This window comes from Arachis duranensis, chromosome 2, assembly GCF_000817695.3.
Source record: "Arachis duranensis cultivar V14167 chromosome 2, aradu.V14167.gnm2.J7QH, whole genome shotgun sequence".
Taxonomy (NCBI): Eukaryota; Viridiplantae; Streptophyta; class Magnoliopsida; order Fabales; family Fabaceae; genus Arachis; species Arachis duranensis.
This window is the reverse complement of record NC_029773.3, coordinates 79,160,296-79,174,531: the sequence shown is the minus strand read 5'-3', so window position 1 is coordinate 79,174,531 and position 14,236 is coordinate 79,160,296. Positions and strand designations below refer to the sequence as shown.

The window sequence follows — 14,236 nt, the reverse complement described above, 5'->3', positions numbered from 1 at the left end:
AATTATTATAGTCATTTGTTATAAAAAAATATTAATTTAAATTGATTTTAAAGTTTGATTTATTAATTTTTTTTGTCAAATTAATTTGTTTGATCTAATTTTCATAAAAATAATATAATTTAATTAATTATATGTATTAAATTTTAATTAATAAAAATATTAAAAAAACGTTTTAAACATTTTTATGAAAGTAGCCCCCATGTTTTAATCAATTAAATTGGATTGGTGAAAGGGTATAACTTATATTTGATTAAGCAATATAAGTATTGGAAATTAAATTCGAATTTCGTTCTGTTCTGTGCACAGCAATCTATTTGATTAGCGGCAAACTAATTTTGATTCTACTATTAAAATATGACAAGATAGAACATTTAAATATAAGTCGTCTGAAATGATGTAATAAGGGTTTGTTGCCAAAAAAAATTGTATATATATAATAAAATTTGTCCAATAGGTGTAACATTTTTAGATAAGTGAATTATATGATAAAGATGTAAGTTTACAAATCTTTTTTTTTTATGAGATGAAAGAGAGATTAAAAAAGGTAAGACCTACACTTTAAATAACAATAAAATAATAAAAAATAATTATAAAAAAATTTATTTTCTCTTTCTATATCACTCAATCTGTATAGTAGAGTGTCTTTTTTAGATAAGGGGAAAATGACATGCTTTTACCATCAGACTGGGTTTCCTTTTATAGCTACAAGAAAGTGTCTAGAAAGAGTGAAAGTCCAAAAATCGTAACAACTCTTAGAAAATTGCACAAGTAGAAAGCGAGGATTGCTTGTGCTGATGAACTGGAGAAAGCGAAAGTGAAGAGATCGTAAATCTGGTCAAGTCTCAGGCACTCAGCCTGGCCACGTTTCATTTGTGAGCACTTGCTAGTGGCTTTCATTTTCAACTACCAAAACTAGTTTGACAATTAATAAGTAAAAAGAAAATTTTCAAATTGTTCACACTATGTGCAAAGTTAATCACTCTATTACTGAGACAATTGACACGGGCTAATTATAGGATTTACTTTCGTTTGGTTCAGGGTTCATTTCTATTTCTATAATAGTACTAGAAAACTGACTTCTCATTTCTCAAACGGGTATAGGTTTGTTTCTTGAAATGATGCTATCTTGTAGATTGACATCGTGTCCAAATCATAAAGGAAGCACGACTAACGGTCCAAAGGAAAAATAATAGGAAATTATTATTTGGATTTGCCACAGTTGTTAAATTCTACTTAAAACAATCGCAGAAGTTAACAAACGAACAAACGGAAAAAGGAATAATTACAAAATGAAGAAAATTCTAATGTTTAATGTTGCCAAGAGCACTTTTCAATTCAGTTAGCTTCCTCTCATAATTCTGTTTCGATGATTCAGCATTTCTGAAGGCAGACTCTGAATCTTGGAGAGTTCTCTCGACCTCTTCCCTTTCTGTCACCCAAGTGGCAGCCTTCATATTGATGTTGAGAGTTTCAACCTCACAAAGTTTCACAGTGGATTCTAACTTGTCCTTCTTCACATACAGGGCTTTCAGTTTCAGCTCCAAGTCACTGATTTCCTTTGACATCTCATTGATCCTTTCTTTCCCTTTAGAAATTGAAGCATAAAAGTGAGCCTGCCTGGATTTAGCTGTTTCTAACTTGTCTTGAAGTCGATTCTTGGATTCAATTAACCTTTGATGATTGCCAAAGACTTCTTGAATAGATGGGAAATAATTGAGGACATCTTCATAGAATTTCTTAATATCATTAACCAAAGGCTTAAGATTTGTAGGGACTTGTGACTTCATTTGTTTTAGCTGAGCCAAAAGGTCGAGAAACTGTCTTCTAATGCCACCATCAACCACCAATACTTCTAATTGATTATCAAAAAGTTGTTGTATCTTGTGAAGGATATGAATCACCGAGAGACTTTGAGATTTGAATTTAGAAATATAACTCTCTGATAAGATCTTATCTAACTCTGCCAGTAAATCAACATCTTCAGGAAGATCGACAAGAAGCTCACTTTCATTGGTTTCTTCGACTCTGTCTGGCTCTGCATCATCAGTCTTGGGAACAAAGGGACTCTGTACACGGCAAATAATTTAGAGAACAGGAATAAAAAAAGATGTCATGTTTAGTAAATGGCTCTAGATTTGAAAGTTCTTTAAGTGAGAGTTTACCTCTTGAAGCTGTTGATATTCTTGATTTTGAGTTGTGTTTTTGTATCCTAAGTTGCCTGATTCCTCTTGAGAGTTTAAGGAAGCACTTGGAACCACGATGGGAAAAGTTTTTTCATTCTTAACTAATGCAACAATATCACCGTCAGAAACGCAGACATTCTCATTTGATGTCACATCACCAAAACCGGAAATAGTATCATTATCACAGGAAACAATAACATCTGCATACTGGTGCTCCATTTTTTGGTGGATCGGGCCATCATATATGAGAAAAATCGTTGTTTTCTTCACACTGAATCCATACCCAAAGAGCACAATATGAACCTCCACTCTATCACCAGGTTCCATACTTGAAATTATGTTTTGCCATTCTTCATCTTCAAAAGAGGCTAGTGTGTCTTGCTTATAGACCTGAATGGTGGACTTGGTATAATTTATGATCAACACATTTTTGAGAGATTCAAATGTGATGGTATATGGAGAAGAAGGATACATGATACACAACATTATTGTCTTCAGCTCCCGGCTATGCACGTGAGGGACTTCAAAAATTATGGAAGAACCTTCACTATTGAAGGTTAACCAATATGGATAATTGTCACTAGGCAACAAATAATCATGAAATTCAACAGTGATCAATTTCTGTAACACCAAAAGAAAAAAAAAGACAACTTATTATAAAATCTAACAAAATACTAAAATAATAATAAGAACAATAATTTTTATTTTCTATAAATTAAAGGCAAAAACTGTTTATTATTTAAATATTTTAGTTATAGTTTATTTTGAAAAACTTTACCTACTTACTTATATCATTTTTTTAAGGAAAAAGGTGTTGCTTCGATAAATTTTTTAAAGCATAAATAACATAAAATACTTTCTCTTCTATGTGCTAGAAATTTTCTATTTCCTACTGTAAACTATAATGAAAAAAAATATCATAAAATATGTTGCTTTATTGTTTTCAATTATCATTTATATAATAAAATAATATATTTAGTACCTAAAGTTAAGTTACTATATGTTGGGAAACCTATATCAAATTCAAAAGAAATTGAATATTTATTATATTAAATTTTCCAACCCTATTTGGCACCTGGCCAAGTTGAGAATTATACTAAATTTAGATTTTTGAATCAATTAACTTTAAAGTTTTCTATTCTGAATTATCACTAATATAATGTTATAATAATAACAATAACATATTAAAATTATATTATATATTTTAAAAAATATTTCTTCCAGCAAAAAACAATGAAAAGAGATTTTCAAAGACAAACCTGCAAAATTATCTCCCTAAGAATAATGCTGACTGTGGTCTTCTTTCCCACTTCAATTAAAAGAGACTTGGGTGATCCAAATGTGTGAAATTGACTATGAAAGCCAATCAAGGATGAACTACTAATTTGTGAGGCTTGTGATGTAGTTGGTGTTACTTCTAATTCCTTGTAGTATGTGGCATACAAAGTATCCAGAATTTTTGCTACACCTCCACTTAGTTGAAGATCTGTGCCACACTCAACCCAAAAACTTCGGAGATTTAGTACATCTGAAGAGACAATTCCCGAACCAGCAAATGATTGTACTAATGATGAAAGATTATTTGTTGGTGACATCCAAGACCAAATGAGAGAAGGAAACACATCACGTGTGAAACCTTCGTAGCCACACAAGGAAATATATCCAATGCTTTTTGATCTTACTATTGAAAATGGCACTTGTGTTATTCCAGTCTTATCCGCAATCAATTTTTTCAAGGATTTCATTTGTGCCAAGTCCTCTTCCAATTTATCGATTAATGAACATCCAGAAATGACGAGTGTTATCAAAGAGTTCAACTCATAAAAACTTCTAGGAAGGTTAAGAAGGCTTGTGCAATCTTCCAAATCTATGAGAAGAATTTTTCTGAGATGTCCAATTGTATCTGAAATCATAGACAAACTTGAACAACCTTTGAGTAATAGCTTCTCAAGATTAGGCAAGTATGAAAAATCTGGAGTTTGAGTCAAGTGATAAGAATGACTAAGATTGAGAACCTTTAGCATCCCCAAGAACTGAAAAGGAAAAAAAATAAATAAAATTAAAAAGTGATAAATTGAGAGAATTTACTTTGTGAAAGCCCTTGGCAACGTTCAAAACTAATTAGCTTATCAAAATTCAAAAGGACCAAGCATTGTTGTTCTTTTCTAAATGAAAGTAAAAGGCATATTAAAATAGGAATTAAAGTATACTTTTAAACCTAACATTTGAAATTAGTTTCAAATTTATAATTGATGCACTGAGAGTGTAAAATGTTTTGCACAATCGTCAGTCGTGCAATAACATCTGCTATTTTGGATGACCATAGTCAATGTAAAAAGTAATTATTTTTGCATGTGTAAAACTACTTTACACTGACAGTGCCTCAAAATTAAATTCATAAATTTATTCCTTAAATTTTTCTTCCAATTTTATGCTCAACATTTCAAAATATTATAAATTTCACCCTTTTGTGTATAATGTTTTCATTCACATTATACCCTTCCTCTCATCATCACCTTCACTCTCTTCTCCAACCTTCTTCCATATCCATATCCATCATCACCATCACCACCACAAGCACCATGACCACCGTCACCCTTTCCTCTTCTTGTTTCCCTTTCCTTTCCCCTCTCCCTTCCTATCCACCTGAGCACAATCAGCACCCCCACAAATTGGTCCCCAACAAATTTTATATCAGACATTTTGGTCCACAACAAATTTTTATTACTCTAAAAGTCTTCGAAATTACTACAAATTGGTCCTTCTATCGCTTTCAATCAAGTACCACTATAAATAACTGCATAAACTCCTATATCAAGTATGTTCTCTATTCCTAGTGTTTCTTAAGACCCATGCTTAGCTGACCACTGGAGTCTTTGCTAGTACATTCCACGGATCGGGGAGAACCATCTTGGATCAAGAGGATAAATGATAACTTTGTCAGGTAGCCTAAGAACTGAGGCTAGGTATTCCGTATCTCACCTATAAACAATGCAATAGTGGCAGTGGTGATGGTGGTGGTAATGATGGGGTACATGGAGGAAGGTTGGAGAAAAGGGTAAGGGTGAGAGTGGGAGGGGGTATAATGAGAATAAAAAAATCATTTGAAAAGAATGGAGAAACTAACAATGTTTTGAAAAGTTGAGTGAAAACCTTAGAAATAAATATGAAACCAACCAAACATTTAGAACAAAATGTATATTTTACTCTTAAATAGATGAGAACCTTAATCAAATTCATGCATTACAAAATCGATTAATTTAAAACAACTGATGGAAAATGGCAACAATAATATTCCCATACACAAACATGCATTACTTTTATGCTTGGTTAAATTATAAGCATTTTGGTGGTTAATGCAAATCAATTTTGCCAATTAATAGCTGTGGAAACCATAGCATGCATGTGAAGGGCAGAAGAATAAGACTTTGATCACTGAAGAACTAAATTCTATTGGGGTAACCATATATAACATACACGTGGTCAGTTAGAAAGTTGTATAAAATCAGTATCAAAAGGTATGATGGAAAAAATTAGGTGTGAAATTATCACTCTTAATTTTTACCTGGGTCTTCTTCCACATGAATCTAAGACTACTGGATTCTAACTCCATGGCAACTAAACTTGCTTGATAAAATTTGGAAGGTATGTATTTGTAAGGAAATCCATGCCAACAAATCCATCTTATATTTTTTGACATATGTTCAAAATCTCCATCAAGTTGTACACTAGCAAGTTGCAGCAACCTCAGTCTCTTCATCTTATTAAATGCTTTTGTCTCCAAACAAAATGCATTGCTTCTTGGCAACTTTAAAGTCACTCCCTCAATAGCTTTGGTACCCTACAAGATAAGATGAATAGAGAATAAAAATAAATGAGGTACCTTAGGTAATTTAGAAGCCAAGTGTAAGAAATAGGTTCATTAACTTCTTTTGGTTTCCTTTGTTGCCATTTTAAATAAAGACTTTTACTAGTAAGTGCCAGAAAGACTTGCAAGATTTCCAAAAAATTGTTAATTTTCAAGTTTTCAATACACTGAAAACTTCAAAAATTTACTTCTATAAAACCTTTACTATTTTCGGAAACTTAACAAGTGGCCACAGAAAAAATAAAAAATTAAGAGATTTACAGATCTTACAGTATGTGTTTGTAATACTTCAAATACTTCTTTTTGCAACCATAATCTGCTTCGCCTCTCAAGCTCTTTGGGTGATTTCTCACGGACTATTTCTCTTCCCATATCACGCAACAAGGCATGCATTCCAAGCCGATTATTGCTATCAACAGTCACTAGGTTTCGATCAACAAGAACACTTATTCCAATTTCAGCATCATATTCATCCAAGATATGCACTACATCATTCCGATCCATCCCGATAAAGAAAAAAGCTATGTCAAGGAATATTTCTTTTACTGTATCATCGTTTAAACTGTCAAAACTTATTCTTAGCTTTTTCTGTACTTTATCATTTGGAATTTTTTTTAGTTTTTCCAATAGGCTTTCCCACTCTTTTACATTCTTATCAAACAAAACAGATCCAATAACCTCAAGAGCTAGTGGCAATCCTCCACAGTATGCAACTACATCTATGGAAAGCTCAGCAAAATCCTCTTTGGGACTTGATTGTTTGAATGCATGCCAACAAAAATGCTCAACAGATTCATCATTGTCCATTTCTGACATTCTAGATATGTGGTCAACATTAAGCACTCTAAGTAGACTTTCATCTCTTGTTGTGATGATTATTCTACTCCCTGGACCAAACCATTCACGGCTCCAGCACAAAGCTTTTAGTTGGTCTAGTTCATCAACATCATCAAGTATAACAAGCACCCTTCTATGACGAAGCTTTTGCTGCAATATAGTTTTTCCAAATTCAATGCTATGTATCCTTATTTTCGTTGTTTTGTAGATGTCAGAAAGAAGGTGTTCTTGTAAATTAACTCGAGCAGTTATTAGTTCCCAGAATTCCCTAATATTCTCGAGGAAGGAAGAACCCTCAAAATCACGATGAATTTGATTGTAAATGGCTTTGGCAATGGTTGTTTTTCCGATTCCTCCAATTCCCAATATTCCAAACAGTTGAACATCTTTTGCATATTGGTGGTTTAGTAGTTTAATCACATGCTGCACACGAGATTTTACACCTACGGGATGTTGTGCAACAAATAAGAGTGTATCATCTAGCAAAGCAGAGATATCTTCAACAATCAAACTGACATCCTCACTTTCATTCCTATAAAAATGACAAATCAATAATGTACAAGAGGTTATCAAAAGAAGAAAAATTTTGTACGGAAAAAAATTGATATTCACCCAATATTTGAGTAATTGAGCATGTATGTGGAATAAAGGAAAAAGAAATAAATATTGTTCTTGCGTTCATTCATGTAAGAGTCTAGGCAAGAGAAATGTTAGTTAAACAAAGCCTAAAGTCACACAGCCCTCTTGGATGTGTGAATAGAAAACTATAAAACCCTTTCAACCAAACTATAATTAATTATGACTTTCTTTATAGCTCCTTTTAAAATCATGTACATGTAACTAATTAATTGAATATGCCAAACGTTATTTAGGGAACTCTATATTGGAGAACCAAAGTGCCCTTCCTTGGCTAGGAGGCAAATCTTCAATGCTGCCTTGTAGCCAATCAAGTGGTGGATGCTACTGAAAATCAAAACAATGCTTTTTCTTACACTTAGATTTTGGGAAAGTCTATGAAAGGGTTAGCTTGAGCTTTATGGACAAAGTGCTTCAGAAAAAAAAGTTTTGGTCTATATATGTGGAGAAGTTCAATCTCAGGGTATCTAAGAATGAGTACCTTAGCTTTTAGGTGATGGTGAATGAATAGCCGAAATCTTCGTTTTGAGGTAAAAGGAGTGTTAGGGAGGGAGACTTTTGCTCCACTCGGCTATTCACTTTAGTGGTAGACGTTCTTAGATACTTGACCTCTAAGATAGTGGAGAATGAATTAGTTACAGGTCTGAAAGTGGGACATCCAGAAGGATTGTGGTTTATCACTCAGAATTTGCTAATGACACCATCGTGTTCCTTGAGAATGACGACAGCCATACCTTTCTAAATGTTATCTCCATTCTTCAATTTTTTGACACAACATGTGTGAAAAAGGTTCACTATAAGAAAAATGTTATTTCATATTCCAATTTTAATTAGAAAAGAAATGTTATTTTTATTTCCTTTAAGTTTCTTAATTTCAAAATTTGCAAGGAAGCAGAAAATTTTTTTCTCTATTTTCACTATATGATGAAAACATCAAAATATGAAATATATTGCACACCTCTTGGTTACGTGACATCACTGTTAAAAATTTATTCTCAGCAGATTTCATTTACACAGTTTTTAATAAAAATGAGTTAAGAGATTATACTAAAAAAAATATACCTAAAGAAAGTAACATCATTAGTTCAAATATTAGACTATCAAGCACAAATATCAATGAATATTTAATTTTAAGAAGAGATCAAATTACCTGGAATCTATGATCACAATTCCTGCAATGGAACCAATTTGATGAAGCGCTTTTCTCCACCTCTTCTCCTTGTCTCTATCCACTGAAAATCTTTTTAAAAGATCTTGAAAAGCTTCTCCAAATAGACCTGTTTGATTCCTTACATTAGAGGGATCTACACCATAAAAAACAGGCACAACCACCTGACCTATGGCCCTGCGACACTCCATTATGTTCTCCAGCTCTTGCAGACACCACCTTGAATTTGCATAATGCCTTGACAACACAACTACAGAAATTCTAGATGCTCTGATTGCTTGCAGTAGTGAAATGGAGATTCGATCTCCCCTCCGGATCTCGTCATCATCCCTAAAGACATAAATTCCAGCATTTGCAAGAGAAGTGTAGAGATGTGAGGTGAATGTCGCACGAGTTTCTTCTCCTCTAAAACTCAAGAACACATCATAGATCCATGACTGAAACGAGAAACAATAAAAATGCATAGCTTAGATACAAGAGACCATCAATTTTTCTAGTGATGTTACAAATAAAAACTATCACATTTGAAACTTGTTAATTTGTTACCAATCAGGATGCAGGAACCACCACCAAACTTACAAAGTTATGAAATTACTAAGAAGTAAAATGGGTGTTAAGTTTGCTCCTTAATGTAATAAGATGTTTCAGTAAATAAATTCACATCATACTTAATTGATAATGCATCAAACAGATATCCTAAAGAAGCCAAAATTTACTCACCGCAGGATCTCCTCCCTTTTGCTCACAAATGACTTCTCTTCCCATATCTCGTAGCAAAACATGCATTCTAAGTTTGTTCATGTCATCAAATCTTATAAAGCATCGATCCTCAAGGGCTTTTATTCCATCTTTGGCCAAGTCTCCAAAGGCATTTAATGCTTGGATCACCTCTTCTTGATCCATCCCAATTAAGAAACAAGCTATATCAAGGAATATGGCTTTCTCCGTATCATTTAAATCTTCCACGCATTTTTTCAGAACCTTCTGTAGCACAGGATGAGGAGAGTCTATGAGTCCATCAGGGATACTCTCCAAGCTTCCAAGAAGATTGGAGCCAAGGACTTCCAAAGCTAGTGGCAATCCTCCAGCATAAGCAACTACATTTTTAGAAAGTTCATCAAGATATTGCGTATTAGATGCTTTTTTGAATGCATACCGATTAAAAAGTTCAAGAGATTTATTTTCATTCATTTCTTTCATTCTATACACATGGTCAACTCTATGATCCTGAAGTAGACTTCTATCTCTTGTCGTGATTATTATTATACTCCCAGGACCAAACCATTCACTACTTCCACACAAAGCATTCAACTGCTCCTTTTTATTCACATCATCAAGTACAAGAAGAACTTTTTTATTAGAAAGCCTTTTCTTTAACATCTTTTTTCCAATTTCGATGTTATCTATTCTTATTTTTGGTAAGTTGAGGATATCTAAAAGAATACGTTCTTGTAAATAAACATGAATTGTGTTTTGCTCCCATACTTCCCTAATATTTGCCAAGAAGCTTCTACCCTCAAATTTACCACAATTTTCATTATAAATGGCTTTGGCAATTGTTGTTTTTCCAATACCCACCATTCCCCATATCCCAAGGAGAAGAACCTCCTTTGATTTTGAGTGGACCAACAGTTTAGTGGCATCTTGCATTCGGTATCCTACTTCCACTTCAAACTCAGCAACAAACAATTTTCTTGTGTCCAACAAGCCTCCAACATATCCGACAACATTCTTGATATGCATATCATTGTCACTCCTACAAAACATATATACTAAGACTGAGCTGCATAATAAATTACATAAGCATTTTTTTTTCTTTAATAAAAGAAGAGATATTATTAATAAAGGGGATAAAATACAAAAAATGGTGAGTATAACAGATCCTTGATACAAAAGAGAAAGAAAGGCAAAATAATTACATAAAATAAGCAAAGATTGAAAATCTCTCTGCATATCTAAGAGAGAATACCCACTGGATTAGTGGACTGTCTATCATTAAAAATGCCAGAGTTATGCTCCAATAAAATAAACCTTATAATGGCATATAAAGCACATTGCCACCAAGTTTTAGTCTCCTTCCTCCTTTCAACCAACAAAGTCTATCAACAGGAACTTATCAAATTTTATCGGACACAAGCAACAATCACCAATGATGCGAAATGAATTGTCCCTAGAAGGCCGTCTTTGGACAATGCGAAAACAAATGTGATACTGATTTCAATTAGATTTGCACATGATACATATGTCAGGATCAATACCCTTGTTATCCCTCTAGACTAGCAAAAGCATCATCAGTATCAACTATGTTGAGCACAGCTGTTCAAACAAAGGAGTTATTTATAGGGAGTTTTGAATTTCCAAATAGGCTTGTTTAGGTCAAAATGATGTAGCAAAGGAGTGAGTTAAAAATAAATGAAAATAAGATTTACAAGTGAATGAACCTGAAAGGAATCAAAGGATCAATAGACCACACTCTTTTACCTAGATTAGAGGACACCATAATTGTATCCTACTCACAAGGACTGCTAATTCCGATGCCTCTCATTTGGGTTTCTAGAAAAGTGAAAGTTCCAAGCATTGGTAGTTTTGACTCTTCCCAATAGAGAAGTTTTGAGTTGGGCAGTTATGTAAGGTAGGTAGATAGGTGATAAAGACGACGATAACTTAAAAGATGAATCCCCTACCCAATTATCCTACCCAGTGTTTGCTGTGTGTTGTATCAACTTGATTTCCACATCTCAATTCCTTTGAAGCACTTCATGAATCTTATTTAATAAAACTCTATCTGCTACTTGTGTTGATAAATGTCCCACCTGTGCTAAGTGAAACAGGAGTCAATGCTGTCTGTTTAGCATATCACTATCTTGAAGCCACACTCCCGCGCTAGAATAATACCTCTCCATAAAGCAAAGAGTTCAAAACATAGTACATTTGAAAAACGAAGAGATCAAGAACATCCCTTCACCCCAAGCTCCACATGCATCTCTCAGTACACAACCAAAACTAGAGAGCTCTTTCCTTTAATAAACACTGGCAACACAATTTACTTTAACTGAATTTGGGGGACGGATACCCAATTTATAATCAAGGACTCAAGGTAGATGTCAACAATATCCTTTTTTCTTGAAAAAACCTTTTTAATTTCAGATGCAGACTTTCGAGCTAGAAAGACCACTTTCTCAGGCAACCAAGACTCAAAACGGTTTGAAAATATCATTATTTCTGTCACGCCATACCCACCATAATCCAGAGTGAAATAAATAATTGCAACCCTTCATGTTCCTTTTAATCCATTGTAACAAAATATTGGTTTGTCTTTCCATATGAAAACTAAATTTAGATTTTAGACTAAAATTAAAATGAAAAAAATAAAACATTCCATTAAAAATTAAATTAATGTCACGGAATATTTAAAAAAGAAAAAAAAGCAGCAACAACAACAAGAACAGTTAAGGTCATAATCTACTGATTTTTATCTGCCTATCACTTTTAAGTATGCAAAGTTGCCGTTCAACTTTCAAAAGAAAAAATCGACTATGCTAAGAGTACACCAAAATCAACCATCAAAGTCGGCCATCATTATAAAATACATATTGGAATATAAATACACATTAAAAATAAATTAAACCACATATATTTATACACAAATACATTGGTGATTGATTTTGATGTACTAATAGTATTTTTGAAAAAAATACCTGCTGAAACAGTATTTCCTAATCGAATGTCTTCTCTAACAACTAACCAATAGGGAGATAAATCTTTTGAAAACCAAAGTCATGTAGTCTAAGAAAACCACAAAAAATGAAAGACACTCATCCATGGGAAGATTGAAAGGCAAGGCAAGGCAAAAATAAAAAATAAAAAATTGTTATTAAAATTATAAATAAAAATACCATTTATAATTGTTTAGGTAAACCCACTGGTAGGATTGGATTTGACAGATTCGTTCCAAAGCTACCTTCCAACACTCTACCTTATCTTTCTCCGATACGCTCTTTGTGAAATCAGCAAAAGCTTTTCGCATATCTCTCGGAGTCACTCCCAAAAACACCGGCAGAATGAACTGACCGGAGTTTCTGCGACATTCAAGCATCAGCTCCAGCAGCTCCAGATCCCTCGGGGAACCAGCATAGCCAGTCGAAAGAGCAACAACAGAAACTCTCGCCCTTTGCATGGCTTGCAGTGGTGAGGAGAAGATGCTGTGACCATAATCCAAGAAAACAGAGAACCCTGCCTTTTGAAGAGAGGCATGGAGGCATGAAGTGTATGCGATTATTGACTCGGCAGTTCCGCTTCCGGAGCTTAAGAAAATATCGTAAACCAAGTTGGGGTTTTGAATATCGTATCGGTTTGGTGGCTTTTCAGGCCCCGGTTTGAACATCGCGTCGGTGGATTTGTTAGGAAGTTGAAACTTGAAAAGGAATTCGGGTAGAACAAGCTGGGATGATGGTAAGACATAAGACAACCTTTCCCTTGCAACTGCATGCCATCTTCACCCAAGTGGGAAGCGCAAATAAGTAAGAAGGAGGAGACGTTCTTTGACTTGTTCTCTTCTGAGACTATTCCTGTGAAATTGACATTATTGTCGCTAAGCATGGAAGAGTACACAGTGATGAGTGATGACGATTTGATGGTGAATATTCCGACTAAATTCTCAACGTGGTCTCCAGATTTGGACCGTGCATTCTTTTTTTTTATTTAAATAAATTAAATAAAAAAATAAGAAAAATAAAGGAACTATCAAATAAAACCACAGTTCCATTTAAAATTATTTTTAAATGTTTTTTAAAGAAAAAAAACTTCATTTATCGTCATTTTCGTTATGGTGTTAGTCATTATATTTAGAGTAAATACCCCATCCGACCTTTGACAATTACTTCGAAAGAACAACGAGATTTCTAACAAAAAAACACTCAATTCGGCCTCTGGTATTTTTTTGGGACTGATTAGCCCTATGCCAAAAAAAGCACTCAATTCGGCCTCTGGATTTTTTTTGGCACAGTGGCTTGTTGTTCTTTCAAGATAATTGTCAAAGGTCAGGTTGAATTTTTTTTGTTAAGGCCTCATTGTCTTTCGAGATAATTGTCAGGGGTTATTTTGGGTTTTATTCTTATATTTATATTTTTCATAATCAAATAAAAGTTAACACGTCAATTTTAATATATGATATTTTTTATTTTAAACGCTAATGAATAATAAATCCAAAATTTTTTAGTGATTAATAATAAATTAAACATTTTTATACAATTCGTCTTATAAATAACATCTCATTGACCGTGCATTAATTTGATCCTAAGATTTTAATCGTACATTTTGACTCCTAAAAACTAAAATTGTGCTTCCGATTACATATTAGCCCTTCACGTCAATTCTAACGTGAGTGGGTCTGGTTGCTAATGTGACATAATCCCTGCTACCTAAGATGAGTATAACGGCTAGATGATGTGAATAGAATTTTACAATTTTTTAATAAATTTCTGTCCTCTTTATAAACCTTAAAATTTTTTTTAGATTAGTAGTAAAAAACTCTATCTTTTTAGG

General features: G+C 33.5%; 1 protein-coding gene across 1 annotated transcript in view; it reads right to left on the bottom strand.

Moving 5' to 3' along the window:
* Nucleotides 1-13,345, bottom strand: part of LOC107475204 (uncharacterized) — a 23,000-nt gene extending 9,655 nt beyond the window's left edge. The window contains exons 1-6 of the mRNA XM_052257690.1: nucleotides 12,589-13,345; nucleotides 9,413-10,448; nucleotides 8,675-9,129; nucleotides 6,322-7,420; nucleotides 5,749-6,024; nucleotides 3,877-4,216 (exon numbers count right to left, since the gene is read on the bottom strand). Of these exons, the coding sequence (XP_052113650.1) occupies nucleotides 3,877-4,216; nucleotides 5,749-6,024; nucleotides 6,322-7,420; nucleotides 8,675-9,129; nucleotides 9,413-10,448; nucleotides 12,589-13,076 (3,694 nt within the window). The 5' untranslated portion in view covers nucleotides 13,077-13,345. The remainder of the gene's footprint in view (nucleotides 1-3,876; nucleotides 4,217-5,748; nucleotides 6,025-6,321; nucleotides 7,421-8,674; nucleotides 9,130-9,412; nucleotides 10,449-12,588) is intronic.
* Between the last annotated feature and the right edge of the window lie 891 nt (nucleotides 13,346-14,236).